At 33.8% G+C, this 16,797-nt stretch overlaps 1 protein-coding gene across 1 annotated transcript; it reads right to left on the reverse strand.

Annotated features, from left to right (window-relative positions):
• Positions 1-12,480: 12,480 nt before the first annotated feature.
• Positions 12,481-15,442, reverse strand: LOC128556536 (uncharacterized). The gene has a single exon (XM_053541981.1). The coding sequence runs from the start codon at positions 15,051-15,053 to the stop codon at positions 13,122-13,124; it is 1,932 nt and encodes a 643-aa protein (XP_053397956.1). The 5' UTR covers positions 15,054-15,442; the 3' UTR covers positions 12,481-13,121.
• Between the last annotated feature and the right edge of the window lie 1,355 nt (positions 15,443-16,797).

The raw sequence follows: 16,797 nt of genomic DNA on the forward strand, positions 1-16,797 counted from the left end.
GATTATACAACAAAGATCGCAGTTCAAAATGATAGTAAGACAATAATGAATCATCACCGTGTTTTGAACACTTTTTAAAAGTATTATTATCACATTATATTCCACTCAAGAGACAACAAAATCATCACTCCATTTGTGTGAATGTAATAGTTCTATTATTTTTCCATTGGCTGATTATATGAAAAAAAAATGTAACATTACAGAGTTAGTTTGAGAGCTGCCATTCGTTCTTAAGACCAAAATCGCAGTCTTCATTTAAAGCTCTATTACTTATTATACGAAAAGAATAAAGATTGTTTAAATAAAAAAGCTAAACAGTATGTCCTTTTATAAACACTATGTCCTCTTGTAGTTGCATCGTTCATTGCGGTGTTTATTTATCATGAATAATTTTCGTCAATTTATACCATGAAAAAATGTGGTAAAAAGTTGTCTATTATGTCAATCATTGCCCGTAAAACGAACCACTATCAGTGATCAGAGCATTCACGGCACAACGTAATTTATAGATATACAGATAAGGTTGAGTAAAATATTTATTGATTTCTGTATTAAGATAGATTTGTGTATTGATTATTGCATACATGTTGTATTAAAATATTCTTCGTAAGAAATAAAGTAGTTGTTACCGCTGGATAAAGTTTATAATGGCTACACACGAAATTTTAGTAGATACTGACATTCAAATGTTAGCGTTTGCCTTATATAACTGTTCTAGATCAAATAAAAACTCACTGTAAGAATTTATTCAAAATTTTGACGATTTCTACCAAAATTTAGGGGTTAAAATACGCCAACCACCCGAGCTACATTTTAATAACTGATAAAATTATCAAAATCATTGTATTTTTAGCTCGACTATTCATAGAATAGTAGAGCTATTGGACTCGCCCATGCGTCGGCGTCCGCGTCCACGTCCGCGTCCCGATTTGGTTAAGTTTTTTTTTATGTAAGCTGGTATCTCAGCAACCACTTGTGGGAATGGATTGAAACTTCACACACTTATTCACTGTGATAAACTGACTTACACTGCATAGGTTCCATAACTCTATTTTGCTTTTTTACAAAATTATGCCCCTTTTCTGACTAAGAAAGTTTTGGTTAAGGTTTTGTATGTAAGCTGGTATCTCAGTAACCACTTGTGGGAATGGATTGAAACTTCACACACTTATTTACTGTGATAAACTGACTTACATTACACAGGTTCCATAACTCTATTTTGCTTTTTTACAAAATTATGCCCCTTTTTCGACTTAGAATTTTTTGGTTAAGGTTTTGTATGTAAGCTGGTATCTCAGTACTCACTAATGGGAATGGATTGAAACTTCACACACTTGTTCACTGTCATGATCTGACATGCACAAAGCAGGTCCCATAACTTTATTTTGCTTTTTTTACAAAATTATGCCCCTTTTTCAACATAGACATTTTTTGTTAAGTTTTTGTGTATAAGCTGGTATCTCAGTATCCACTAATAGGAAAGGATTGAAACTTCACACACTAGTTCACTGTCATGATATGACATGCAGTGCAAAGGGTCAATAACTCAACTTCGCATTTTACAAAATTATGCCCCTTTTTCAACTTTAGGAGTTTTGGGTTAAATTCTTATATGTAAGCTTGTATCTCGGTACCCACTAATGGGAATGGATTGAAACTTCATACACTTGTCCACTGTCATGAGCTGATAAGCATATGCAGGTTCCATAACCCTATTTTACTTTTTTCGGCGACGCCGTCTAAATTCGTTTTCGTTACCTATGTCACGTGTCTTCAGTTGGCAAATCAAACTACTTGATAACGCATTATAGATAATTTATCAAAATGGAAGATTTATGCAACGCTCTGCCTGATTGGACGAGAGTGTCAATTTCTTTCACTCTGTCGATTGTGCTACGTTGAGTGAAATGTAGACAAAGCGTTTATCCTAAACGACGCTGTTCGCAGTTTTAAAGCTAACTTTGTCTCAGTATATTTAGCAAGAATATTGATATATCTCAAAATGATAAGTAAGTTTAATAAATATGATAAAAACCTGTTCAAATACCAACATATATCAAATTAAAGAAAGAGCTGAATACGGTCTGCGTATCACATGAATAAGGGTGTGATAAGAGTCTTTTATGTAGAGAAGTGCTTTTTAAAAGATTTTCCTTGTTACAATTGTCGTCTGTATATGAAAAGGTTTCTTGCTTTTGTGACTTATTCAGATTGCATATTAAAATGAGTACTTGTTTGCTTTGATATATTTGTTATAAATTATTTAACTGATTTATTATATATGAATATTTTTCTTTAGCATGGTATGCAAATATTGAACTCAGTTGAAATCTGTTTCATTATATATATGCTATATAATGACTGAATCTCATTACACTGAAATGAAGGTACGCTGCATACAGTTTATCTAAATTATGTGATATTACTACGGTCAAACTTTGCTTATGAAATAGAAATATTGAAATAATTACAATTGTATTTTTTTCTTGACCTTCACTTTTTTATAGGTGTGACGTCATTGTCCAAAGATTCATGAATAGCGAATATGCATTTGTTAAAGCGGGATCAGTTGGCCTATTTTAGAAATAAATAAAAATAATAAATAAAAAAATCCTTTAATTGATTTTTTCTCATGTATTCTAATCAAATTTGATTTGTATCATCTTTATTAGGCCCGCAGCCAACTTTGTTCAGCTGGAACATTTGACCCCTTTTAGGGGCTGCTAGAGCTAAAACTAGAAATGCCTTTATACAGCGTCTCATGAACAGCTTGGTGGATCTTTGTCATACTTGGTCAAGAGCATCATTATAAGGTCCTCTTCCAAATTTATTTATATAGGAACTTGGGCCCTATTATGGACCACTATAGCTAAAAGTAGATATGCCTTTCCTTGCATTAACCACTAAAATGTAATGGATTTTTATCAAACTCAATGCGTAACAATATCGTAAGGTCTCCTGCTATTTTGTTACAAATGGGGATAGGGACCAATTTAGCTAAAAATATAAACACGTTTAATGACCTCTTCTCATGAACCGCTTCATGAATCTTCATCAAACTACTGCTGTAATTATTCGTCTAAGGATAAACGAAACAAATTGCAACCCTACGAAACCTTTGCGAAAAATTAAAAGAGAACCATTTAAATTGTTAAAGTGCGGTGTTTAGTTTTGCAATTTGAAAAATGTTAGATGAAAGATGAATGTTAGATGAAAAATTCATAAACTTCTTTCCTTATTACAATTCGCCGACCATCATTTTTAAAGATATTTCTTGTTACTAAATTATGCCGCTTTTTCAACTTTCGTATTCATTCAAGCGACAAGGCTGTTGAATAGTCGAGCGTTGCTGTCCTCCGACAGCTCTTGTTTAATATGATATCATTAAATAATTGTGTTAAGATTCGCATTTTTATATATTTTAGGAATTTTCAAAAGAAAACATAATACTTTTTTATCAGTTTAGGTTATAGACAACATGCATACAGAAGTAATACATGTAAATTATATGCTGTTTCTCAATAAATTGAACCTATTTGAATTTCATTCAGTAAGGTTTAGGGTACCAATAGTTTCCTCTCTATCTTAGATGTCAAAGTAAGCTTACTTGTATACTTTTGACTTTTGGTTGATAAAGATACATTAAAATGTAACATACGTAACAGCCGCCAGTCAAATGCACCATCTTGAAGAATAAGCAACATTGAAAACACTCCAATAATTGCATTTTTATGCTTTCAATTTGAATAAACCACTTTTACTGAACATGCACACTTAACCGCTATTCTTTTGTTGGATTTAAGTTAACCCTGTTACTATTCTCAATTATAGGATGTCGACAAACCACAGTAAAACAATAATGCCTCTTTCAGCATCACTGTAAAAATAGCATATATTAGCATTTTTATGGTTTCTGCTTCAATCATAGAAAGCATATTGATAATTAACAGTAGACTTGGTTCCAGTATGTGCGCAGTCAGAATAATTTTGACTTTCATTCAAAAGAAATACAGAACATGAGGTTATTCAAGAATCAAATATACGTTACCTATGTTTTAAAGGTCACCTATTCAGTTTCATATTTCGTATATTATTGTTCCAGACTAATGCATAAATCATGCTTATTGGCATTGCAAAGTACCCACTCAGTCAGTTTTTACAACATTACAAACATGAAATGAAACATACATTATGAAACATACGTTACCAAGATTACACAGAACATTAGGTACCATTAAAGCTAGGATAGCTTTCGCGTTTCAATGCACTGTGGTAGTTTCAAGAGCTTGTTATACTTTCAATACGTTATTTTGATATTTATGGAAGGTAAGATTGTATTTATTACTGAACTTATAGAACATCATACATATACAGTACAACATGGATAGTGAAACAAATGTCACCTTTGGTGAAACATATTTCTTCAAATAGTTCTGTTTCTTTGACCATAGTGATTTTAAAATATCACTTATATTGAACTACATAATCATATTACATTTCCTTACCGAAAACATAGATGAGACTCATTGCTCATATTGTGGTTGTGGCAGCATTGTTGTCAATTCTGAGCTCTTACTAAAATTCAGTACTGTGAAAACATTTATTTTCGTGGGCATGAAATTTCGTGGTTTTGGTCAAAATGGCAATTTTGTGGGGATATTAATTCATGGATTTCAACTTTTGATCATAAAATAAATGGGAATTTTACTTGTTCGTTAGGATTAAATTTCGTCGAATGACTCAACCACGAAATCCACGAAAATTAGTCCCCCACGAATATTAATGATTTCACAGTATTCTACTTTTACGTACATCAGTGATATTATCACTTTTAAGTAACTGTAAAAACTTAAAAAAGCTAGGATGGCGCCAGAAATAATTTCTAATATACTGTTTTCGGAGGCTTAAGAAATCCTGGCATTCTATAACGAAATGTTATTCGTCATCGAGTGCATTACACCTTGTACATGTACGGTCGTCATAAGGGATACTTTCTGGTTTTCTCCATCTGCCTGTTTCCACTGCAAGTCTATGAGAGGCTAGTCTTAATCTAGACAGTGCAAACCGAAATATTTTTATAGTTACAATATCCAGATATTCATTAAATTTGAAATCAAATATATTTCTATAAAATATAGCTCTACTCAATTTATGTAAACTTGTTCTTAAGTCTTGTACGTTTACGTCCTTAATACGTTGTTTCAACTGACGCAGAAAGATGTTGACATCCCCGACTCTCTGTGAAAGCCAGACATCATAATAACCTAACCTTGATAATATATGTTTAACCTGTGAAACCCAATTTATTTTCTCTGAATTTAACTCAACATAACTTTTTAAACACTTATAGACCTGTTTAATATATTTATCTTCATTAGAGTTACAGATTTTCAACCAGTTATAATGTTTACATTTCTGCCATTTTGGAGATTCACTCTACCCGTATCTCCATTAAATGACCCGTATGAGCTAAGTAACACTCCTAAATACTTAAATTTGCTAACAATTTCCAATTCTTTATTTTTGTATATAAATCTTATATTTCTGCCAAGTCTATCCCCTTTTCTAAAAACCATGATTTTTGTTTTCCTTGCATTCACTGTTAACTTCCATCTTTCACAATACTCAGCTAAAACATCTAAAGACTTTTGTACCATTCCGTGCTTTTGGAAAATAAAACGATATCATCTGCGTAAAGAAGTAAACAAATCTTTATAGTTCCGATGTCAATGCCTTCAATGCCTTTTAATAAAAATACTTCCTCAATATCATCAAGGTACATGCTAAACAGGAAAGGGGACAGGCTGTCACCCTGTTTCACCCCTAATGTACATACAAAACTTTAGCTTAATAAGTAAAAACTCTTAATCTTTGACTTAACGTTGTTGTACATAGATTTTATAACTTTCAATATATTTCCCCTCACGCCGTATTTAATTAGTTTATACCAAAATCAAATGCCTTCTGGAAGTCTACAAAAGCGCAAAAATGTTTATCGCCCATATTAATACATAGACTTATTAAAGAATTTAGTTTAAATATATTATCAATCGTGCCCATCCCTTTTCGAAAACCAGCTTGAGCCTCAATATAAACAAAATATTTCTCAGCCCAACAATTCGACCTTTCTTTTAAAATACGTGTGAATAGTTTTCCTAAAGTGCTAAGTAGTGTAATTCCTCTGTAATTTGCAAGATCATTTTCGTCACCCACTTTTGGAATTGGAATTATAAACCCTTCAGACTATTTTTCTGGAAAATAACCAATGTTCAAACAGGTTTTAATAATCATTGATTTCAACTCATTTAGATTTGAAGATGAATACTGCTTAAGCCGGTGCTAGGGGGCGTGGGCAGTGTTGCATTTTCCATTACTGCTCATGAACAGACTCAATCAAACCGAGTCTGCAATTTTCACTGTTTGTCTTGTTCTCGCTGCTTCCGAGGGATCTACTTTCCAGATTTTATTATATAATTTATGAAAATAATGTATTAAAGCATCCGCCCCATGTATGAAAAATTAATTCAGAAATAAGTCCGGGCCTCCACTTGTATTTGGGCGTAATTGTTTGATAGCTTTGCGTATTTCATACATAGTGATTTCCGAATCTAGCTTCGCGAACATAACCTGCATTTCTCCATCTAGAAAGCGCTCGTTGAAGTACAAAATATCTTCATCTGCCTGGAAAAAACGATCTTCGGGATTATCAATTGACTTAAAATATACAGCAAAATTGTCCATACTAATGTTTGGTTTTGAAACACTTTTTGTACACTCTTTTAACAGTTTCAAATATGACTTTGCATTTGATAATCTAGCTTCAATGAGTTTATTTGTATTTTGTTTACGATCATTAAATTTTTATAGCTATGACTATTGAAGAGCTAAATACGTCTGTCATGTGTACATGTTTTATCGGTTTTATCGAATTTAAGGCAGTTATTTGGAAATTTGGAAAATGGTGGCCATCTTAATTTAAATAGTCTTTGCAATTAAACAATCAATTTTTGTTGGTAGTTTAACAAACTTAAATCTTGGGTGATTTAATTACTACGTACATAATGACTACTAATAAGACCTAAGCTAGCTTGGAGGAGAATTAAAGTCATCAAAATGTGAAAACATTGGTGGCATTAACTCATATGTATAATAACTTCGGATAAATTTGAAATAGCTGTCATCTTGAATATAGACTTATACTGCTGGATCTTCTTCCCATCGGGAAGGTCCTTGTAGTACAAGTAGTGGATCAAAAATAGACAAAGGTAAAATAGAGCCCAAAAACGGCGGGATGTCCAGTGTGGGACGATGCACTAGGTGGCTCGTTCATACATTTTTGACCACGGGGGATTTTGATAATAGCGCAATTATCTGTCAGTCAAACGGGTTAAATAATATGAATCAGTTACAACAAAGCGGTCAACAACAGGCGACAATGATGGCCACTAACGGTCAGAGTACGGGATTAGTTTATGATGTCGGTGCCGATAAATCAAATGAAAGGGACTATGCCAAATATGATCAATATGATCAATAACGGATCATCTCCTGTGCCAGCTAACATGTGCAATATCACATCAATTCCAAGGTCTCCGAATGCCGGTCAACATAATGGTGCAAGAAATGTTACTAACGATGATATCATGGACTTTTTAACGTTGAAATTATCAGAAGTGACAAGAAGGCTGGAAAAACTGGAAAGTTTAGAAGAGAAAGTAAATAATGTGGATGATAAGATGGATAAACTATGGAAAGATGAGGATACACGTGTGGCTCGATATAGAACGAATCGGTTTTGTAGATAACAGAGTAGAATGAAATTAATTTGACATTGATAGTGCCAGGCAAGAATTACGGCATTTGAAGGAGCAAGGCGACAAACTTCTTGAAACTATCGAGTTTAGAGGCAAAATCTATGATGAACAATTTGATTATAGGCGGAATTGCTGAAGAAGAAGACGAGACACAGGAAAAAACATTGGAACTTGTTAATAAGTTTATGGAAGACACACTAAAGATGCAAACAACAGACCGTAAATCACTTGGTATCCAACGTGTTCAAAGGTTAGGTCGAAAAATTGTCGGAAAGACAAGAAATGTGCTAGCGGTCTTCAATAACTATGAAGATAAAATGAAAGTGAAGGCGTTACGAGACAACATTATTATATGCATGGCCAACATCCCGCAGATGTCGGGGCTCAGCGCAGGACACTTATTCAATCATGTTGAAAGCACGAAAGGACAATCAAAACGCTTATATCAAATACAATAAGTTAATTGTGAACGGCAAAGTATACACGGAGGGTAAATATGGAAAAGTTGAATAGGTCGTAAAGGAAGGTGAGCTTAAAGTGTGTGTGTGGAATGGTCATGGATTATCTAGGGATAAAATAGAAGATGAGTGTTTTGAAACGTTTATATCGGATTACGACATATTTCTATTGGAATCATGGACTAACCAAAAGAGTAATATTGATTTTAAGGGTTATATATGTCATAATTTCTATAGAAAATTTCAAAACAAAAAGGCTAGAAGAATTATATTATAAGGATTGCTTAAATGGGGTGAAAACTCCCCTGCATATAATTGTATTAATTGTAACCTTTTTGATATTCTGGAAGCAGATATTTATGATTACCAGTTGTTAGGATCGGCTATAGTTGCTGGAGATTTTAATGCTAGGATCGGAGTTAAGCAAGATTATATCTCTTGTGATGCAAATATCCCATTCATTAATGATAATAATAATTATGTGACACTCCGTAGATTCGATCAGTAACGCTCATGGATTGCAATTACTTGATATGTGTAAAAATACAGGTGTACGGATATGTAACGGTAGACTAGAAAATAGCGGATCATATACATTTAACAGCGAAACAGGCTGCAGCTTAATTGACTATTTACTGTGTAAGTAACACGATTTTAGTCTTATAAATTCTTTTCAAATACTAGATTTTAATGAGTTCTCGGACCATGCATCGTTGTCATTTTCGGTGGCCTGTGAATGATCAATCGGATCAACAAGTACATAACGGTTACTCATATGTACGATGGGATAATGAAAAGAGAGATATAGATCATTGATATCACAATTACCTCAGCTGAATTCAGTCGTTGAGAGTAACAATGTAAATGATAAAATGGGCATTAATACGTGTGTGAACAAGTTTGTAAACATAATAAATAATGCCGCAGCACCATTGTTTATAAAGACAAAGAGGAAGTCGAGTGTTGGATTTACTTATAAAGCATATCCAGTGAAAAGGTCAGATTGGTTTGATGAGGAATGTTATGGCAAAAAACAGGATTACAGTGCTGCATTGCGCGCCTTTAATGCAGTGAAGAGTGCCGAAAATAGAAATACTCTCAATAAAGATAAAGAAAACTAGTTTTTCGAAACGCACGATTAAAGAAATAGAAGCTCTACGAAAAAAGAGACCAAAAGAGTTCTGGAAATATTTCAAAAAGAAGAAACTTAAAAAAGGCGAAAATATAGATGTTAATAAGTTTTATAGTTATTTTAAGGAGTTATCAGAAAACATTAACATTACAGGTAATGCCGAGTCGGACGAATTTTGTAACAGGCAATAAGATCTTCATGACGTTATATATGAAGAATTAGACAATAAAATTAGTGCTGAAGAGGTCATGAAAGCCAATAAATCTTTAAAACGAGAAAAGGCTTGCTCTACAGACAACTTAATCAATGAATATTTCATCGAAGCTGGTGATATATAACTAGGACATACCGTCGATATTTTCAATAAAATATTTGACAGTGGATACTTCCCAGATCAGTGGATGAAGGGGCTTATTGTTCCATTGTATAAGAAAGGTGATGAAAATGAGACGAATAATTACCGAGGTATCACTTTAATTAGTTGTTTTGCGAAACTGTTTACTTCTGTTTTGAACAACCGGTTAAACTGTTGGTCTTTGAAATACGATATTAATACTGACGCGCAGTTTGGATTTCGCGCAGGATTTTCAACGGTTGATGCTATTTTCGGCCTGCATACTTTGGTGGAGAACATGTTAAACAGTGGTAAAAGACTATATGTTGCAATGGTAGACATGAAGAAAATATTTGACTCTATTGACAGAAATGACATGTGGTACAAATTGGTTAAACTAGGAATTTCCGGGAAATTGCTCCGCTTACTAAGAGCTATGTATTCAGATGTGAGAAGCAAGGTAAAATATTGTGATCAGTATTCAGATTTTATTAATATTGCAATCGGTTTAAAACAAGGGGACATTACTTCTCCTTTGTTCTATGCACTGTTTATTGAAGACATTAAAATCTATTTACAGGGCAATCTTAACGGTATAACCTTGCAAGAAATTACGCTAATGCTACTTATGTATGCTGATGTTATGGGAATCGTTGGTGAAAGTCTAGAAGATTTACAGCGGGATTTAGATTTACTGAACGAATATTGTAACTTTTGGGGCATTGAAGTGATAACTGAAAAGACTAAGATAGTATTTAAAAAAGGTGGTAGACTAACAAGAAGAGAACAGTGGAATTACAATGGAATTGAATTAGAGACAGTGTCAAATTTCAATTATCTTGGTGTGGTGTTTAGCTCGTCTGTTTCGTTCAATATAAATCAGAACGTACTGTGCGGTATGGGGCTTAAGGCAATGAATTTCCGGTTGAACAATTTTAAACATTTTGACTTTAAACCTAGTATATATTGTCAACTTTTTTACGCTTTTGTTGCATCTATTTTAAATTACTCCTGTGAAGTGTGGGGTGTAGTCCATCTAAAGTTTTGCAAAAGGATGTTAAATGTTAAGCAGACTTCTAGCAACTCTAGCATATACCGTGAATTAGGGAGATATCCTTCATATATAAACCGTTATGTTAGAAATATCAAATATTGGTTTAAGACTGATAGACTGTAATAATGGAGTGGGCCAGCCAAATTAAAAACCTTTTGTGCTCAACTGGCTTTGGATATGTTTAGGAAAACCCAATATGTACACAAGAGAAACAATTTCTAAATATCTTCAAGCAAAGAGTTATTGACACTTTTAGACAAGAATGGTTTGAGAATATTAGTACGAACATAGCGTTGTGTACATTGTACAAATATATAAAGTGTGACTTCGGATATCTAAGAGTATCTAAGTTCATTAACAAAATGTGAACGTGCATCACTGACAAAACTGCGAATATCTGCACATAATATGAAAGTCGAAACGGTACGGTATGGAAGAAACAGATTAGAAAGGAATGATAGACTTTGTGAATTATGCAATTCAAACAGACACATTGAAGACGAGAACGATTTTGTGATGCTTTGCCCTAAATACGCTGAATTTAAAAAGAACATATATTCCTAAATATTATTGGAAGAAACCAAGTGTGTGGAAATTTGTAGAACTATTAAATTCAAACAATAACGTGATTGTAAACAAGTTAGCCACATACCTGTTCCAGGCTTTTAAAATAAGAAATTCTAGTATAAATATAACTAAATGTAGATATATACATATAAGAGGATGAAATATACCGTCAGTTATATTACAATGTTACATTTATACTAGAATTTTCTTTTTTTTTTTCTTATCTTATATATATATATATAAGAGAACCGTAAGTTCAAATCCAAAGTTAAGAAATAAATTATCTGTTCTGTTCCGTTCTTGAAAACTTTGCGGTCGAATCTGCTTTTGCAGTATTTTCATTATCTACTCCCATTTGTCAGAATACAAATCGCCCGGAAATGAATCACGAACCATAGGATTGAACAAGTGACATTAAGGTGACAAGTTATCTGATTTTTTAAATTAATTATTCTTTCATTTTGTTTTCCTTGTTGTAAACGCGAGGGTTCTGTTCCTTTATAAAGGGTTAGAAGTTCTTATTAAGAATTCCTGCGTACGTATATGTACTAAAAGTGGTTGGTTTGGTACATCAACCGCTACTTATTTTATTCGGTACATAAAACATCGCGTAGCATTATTTGATAACCAAAGTAAATTATTGATTATTTCAGGCATTAAAAGACGGAATGTCACATAAATTTCCTTTTCACCATCTAACCAGTGTTATCCCTAGGCAAAGCATCCCTATGCAATGCTATGTATGCAATATTCTAGTGCTTTTGTTAGTTTATTCTAATGTTTTAGTGAACGATTACTGGCTATTGAGCATTTAAAATTTGGCTTCTAATAACCCAAAGAACATCTAGCATCCTTGACAGTTGAAACATTTATGAAAATTCCATATGGGCTCCAAAGCCTGAGGTAATATCGTTTGGTGTCGAGCAGCATGGGTATAAAATGTATTATCTCTGTTTTTGTTGCTGTTTTCCTGTCCGAAATACTTCGATGCTTCAATTTTCTATTTTCTCTGAAACTGATGTAATACTAGGGGCAAAACATTCATTATTTACATGCCAAGAGTATTGATTCAATCAGGGTATTGGATGATCTTTTCTTGTTTTTATTACATTTATATAAAATACATATATGAAATGTGACAGAATATGTCCTATAAATAACAATCTATAAAGATAACTGATCGATTACACGTTTTGGGACCTCTCAAGTTGTCATACATTCTGTGATCATTTCAAATGTTCGTGGGGAGAGGATGAAAACATGAAATATAAATAATAAAATTACAGTATATAACGTTAGAAGATATATATTTTTAAGATTTCTTAATATTTCATAGTATGGCCAGCACATGTTTAGATTGAAATTTTGACAAATACATACAAACATAGACAAACAAGTTCTATTTCAAGTCATTACCTTTCCCCATACAATGTTGCCGAGGTTGCACGTGTGACGTTAGAAAAGTTAAAGGAGACATTAATTTGCTCACTGGAACATTTTATGAATTCAGAATGATCATAAACTAGATTAGGTTAATCATAGAGATACCATACTTCCAGGAGTTATTAGCTGCGGATAGATACTGATTATAAATCTTAATTTTCTATTGCGATGTATATATATTGTAAAATGATATTGATGATACAAATGTATCTTGATTCATTTACAATAAGATATTTTTACACTTTATTACACTTAGTTCAAGAATAGGACGTTCCGGGACAGCGTGAATTTTTGTTTAATGAAAACATACAAGGCAATGTTAATCGAGGATAACGTTATACGTTTTAACATTGAAAAAATCAATTGAGTTACTCCATGTGGAAACAAAAACAACTGACATGTCTAACGGCAAAGCGTGACTGAAAGCATGATTTCTAGATATGTTTGTATATTTGCACTCCAGAGTCTTTGATTTTTGATATCCAGCGGTCTGGTTTGCGCAGAAGAAATAGTATGAGCTCTGTATAATACTCCTGGTAATGCATCTCAATCTCATAGGTAGGACAATAGTAGTCATACTTGGGAAATAAAATGTTTTCGTTAAAGACGAAAGATGCGAGATCTGTTTTAATGTTTTTGTGCAGCTTTTCAAATACTTCGTACACGTAGTCGTGGAGACATACCGGTAGTTTACCAGAAGTTCCTCTATAGTTTCTGTTATCAGAAAAAACATGAAATAAACAATTTTTAGAATGTAACTAGTCATTACGTTTTCTGTAACTGAAGTTTCATGTAAGATCGGTTCGTATTTGGACAGCAGAACCCTGGGGCTTATACGTTCATTACACAGGATTTTGGACACCATGTATACATCACGAGCAAGCTGTGGAAGTTGTTTCATGTAGGCACGTTCCGCTGTGGCCGCTGATGGTAGGATTACCGCATTAAAACCTTCAGGACAGGCATCGTCGTCCTCTAAGTGGAACAAAAGCAATGCGCCATCCTGCTGAACTTGTGTTGTATCAAATGGAAGATTATCTAAATCAGCCTTTGAAGGCCACCAACCAGGTATCTGAAGCGCAGGAACAATGTCCACGTTTATTTCAATATTTTTGTATTCGCAACCACTCCACTGAAAAGTAAGTTTACAGTTTGGGTTTATGCTATATTCTTCTCGAACTAAAGTTATGTTTGGATATTCGTATAAATTTAGCTTTTTGACTGCTCTCTCTACATTATCAACAAAGATTCGACAAACACATTCTGCTTTGATGTAGTGATTTTCGTCTTGAAAATCTTCCAGTTCTGCCCCAAACTCTTGCTTTATACTGACAGAAACAGAGGATTGGTAAGGGTTGTCGGACTCTTCTATTTCGCACATTGTCGAAAGTTTATCGAGACGGCATATGAAATCAAATTCATCAGGTAGTCCAACTTTAGTTTCCTCACTCACACTACCTGATGGAAACACTTCATTGTAGAACATCCGGTCCGTATGACCAATATCCTCACAAATGTTTGTGACAATTTCATTTATCGCAGACTTTATTTCACCCGCTTCCCCGTCAAATATAACTTTTCCAATACCAGTGACAGTGAGTAAATCTGAAATTGAATCGCGCTGAAAATACTTCAATCTTTTCTGAATACTGTTACTATCTGGAAGACAAGTGAGGCCTTCTGTACAAAAATATACACACTCATTATGGAATGTTACTTCTTTCAAATGCTCTTTATTATGACAGGGACAAAGTTCTTGTGCTAATAATGCATGCCCACGTTTCTGGGCTATTTGGCACGGAAATTGACCTAGTTTGTCTTGAACTGGGCCTGCACCATATTCTTTCAGTAGTTTGACAATGTCAATGTCGCAGTCAATCCATGCAGCATAGTGTAGCACGGTGTTCCCATGAATGTCTTGTGCGTTCATATCCGCTCCGTTTACAAAAAGAATTTCTAATTTTCTTTTATTCCTTTTATCCAAAATTTGTGACATTAATGCTGTTTTCCTAGTTTTGTTTCGCATATAAATATCAACTTTTAAATTTTCTATGACTTCATAGGCATACATGCGCATCTTAAGTAAAATTACCGGTAATTCCTTCGGGACTTGCTGCCGCATTAAATATGAAACAATAGCAAGAACTTCTGAAGTAATCCGAGGATCCATCTCTTTTAACATGAAGAAAAAGCGTTCCGTGAAAGGCGCAAATGCTATATGATCAAACGGGTAAACCGTCACTCTAGGCATTTCGGCATCAAGACGTACAATACTGGAAATCACTCGAGTCTTCAATCGCTTAACTTAATCGTTTAACTTAACTTCGTAGATATGAATTCTGGAGAGAAAAAAATACGATGTTTTCAACGCTTTTTAAAAAGTATTATCATCACATCATAATCCACTCCAGGGACAACAAGAGTATTTCTCCTTTTTTCGTTAATGTAATTCTATTAATGTCCCTTTGACTGTTTTGTGACCGGTTTAGTTTACTAGTTGCCATGCGTTCTTCTGTCAAAATCGCAGTTCAGTCTCCTTTTAAAGTTCTAACGTTATATGAATAGAATCAGTGTAATGTTTAAAATTAGCTTTTATTCTGAACATTCTGTCATTTTAAATTATAGCCAATATTGGATGATATTTCTCAAGATAGTTAATAACTTTAGAATCATTTATAGACTGATAAATATCTTCATATACAACATTGTGAAATATATCAGCAGGTATGACAGATATATAGGAACAATTCATTTTTAAGATTTAATAATACGTCCAAAGTATGTAAAACAAACACTAACAAAAGATCAAGTTGAAGATATGGCGATATAACTTATGCGCATTCATACAAAAAATAAACCATTTTAAATTTGGAATTGTATTTAATATAGTTATAGATAGGCAACTGTGATTCATATAGCCCTTGTACGCATATATTAAATGAGCCGCGCCATGAGAAAACTAACATAGTGGCTTTGCGACCAGCATGGATCCAGACAGGCCTGCGCATCCGCGCAGTCTGGTCAGGATCCATGGTGTCCGCTTTCAAAGCCTATTGCAAGCGAACAGCATGAAACCCGACCATACTGCGCGGACGAGCAGGCTGGTCTGGATCCATGCTGCTCGCAAAGCCACTATGTTGGTTTTCTCGTGGCGCGGCTCAAATCATTTTAATCCGACTCAACTTGCGAACGTGTGTCTTATGTGGTGCTCTTTTGTTAATTTATACTAACATTTTACTCAACTAAATCTTACCTTAACTTGAAATTTAGAGGATGCCGAGCATTTAAAATTTAATTTTCCGATGTCCGCAATCCTATAACCTTAAGAACATTTACCAGCGTTAACAGTTGAAAAAGTATATATCATTTGGAAACTATGACTCTGAAACTGGAACTTCTGTGCTGAGAGTAGTATAGGCGTCTCTTGAGCTCCACCATCTCTTGGGCGTTACCAATCACGTGCACAGCACGTGCGGCGGCCATCTTGAAGAACAAGTGCGCGGCGGTCATATTGGATCCTATTTTTAGACAGTTTTCAAAACTTGATATCAACAAATGATGGTCTAGTTAAAATTCCCCTCAATGATATCAATTAGTAAGGCAAAATTTCATTCTTGAAAATAAATTATATTGAATCAAATCAGGTATATAATTGCTGTTTCAATTTATTTCAAATATGTTTCTTGCAGAACTCCAATTTCATTATCTGTTAAGTCTTTTATATTTTTTATAAAAGTTATGGTCTTCTTACATCTTACTTGGGTCATTAAAGTAAGGTATTCTTTATTGGCTAACAAAATGTATTCTTTTTCCCCTAATCAACACAACTGCGCCTTCAAATGACTATTTGGAATTTCGAGTAAAGGGATTTTCGAAATTGTGGGGATTTTAACCTCATCATTTTTGCCAATGGGAGTATGATTACCGACTGAAGGGTTACAACAAGCCTGTTATTTCTGTTGAGAGGGTTTTGACCCCTGACCCATTTTTGAACC

The sequence above is a fragment of the Mercenaria mercenaria genome, chromosome 4 (genome assembly GCF_021730395.1).
Source record: "Mercenaria mercenaria strain notata chromosome 4, MADL_Memer_1, whole genome shotgun sequence".
Lineage (NCBI taxonomy): Eukaryota > Metazoa > Mollusca > Bivalvia > Venerida > Veneridae > Mercenaria > Mercenaria mercenaria.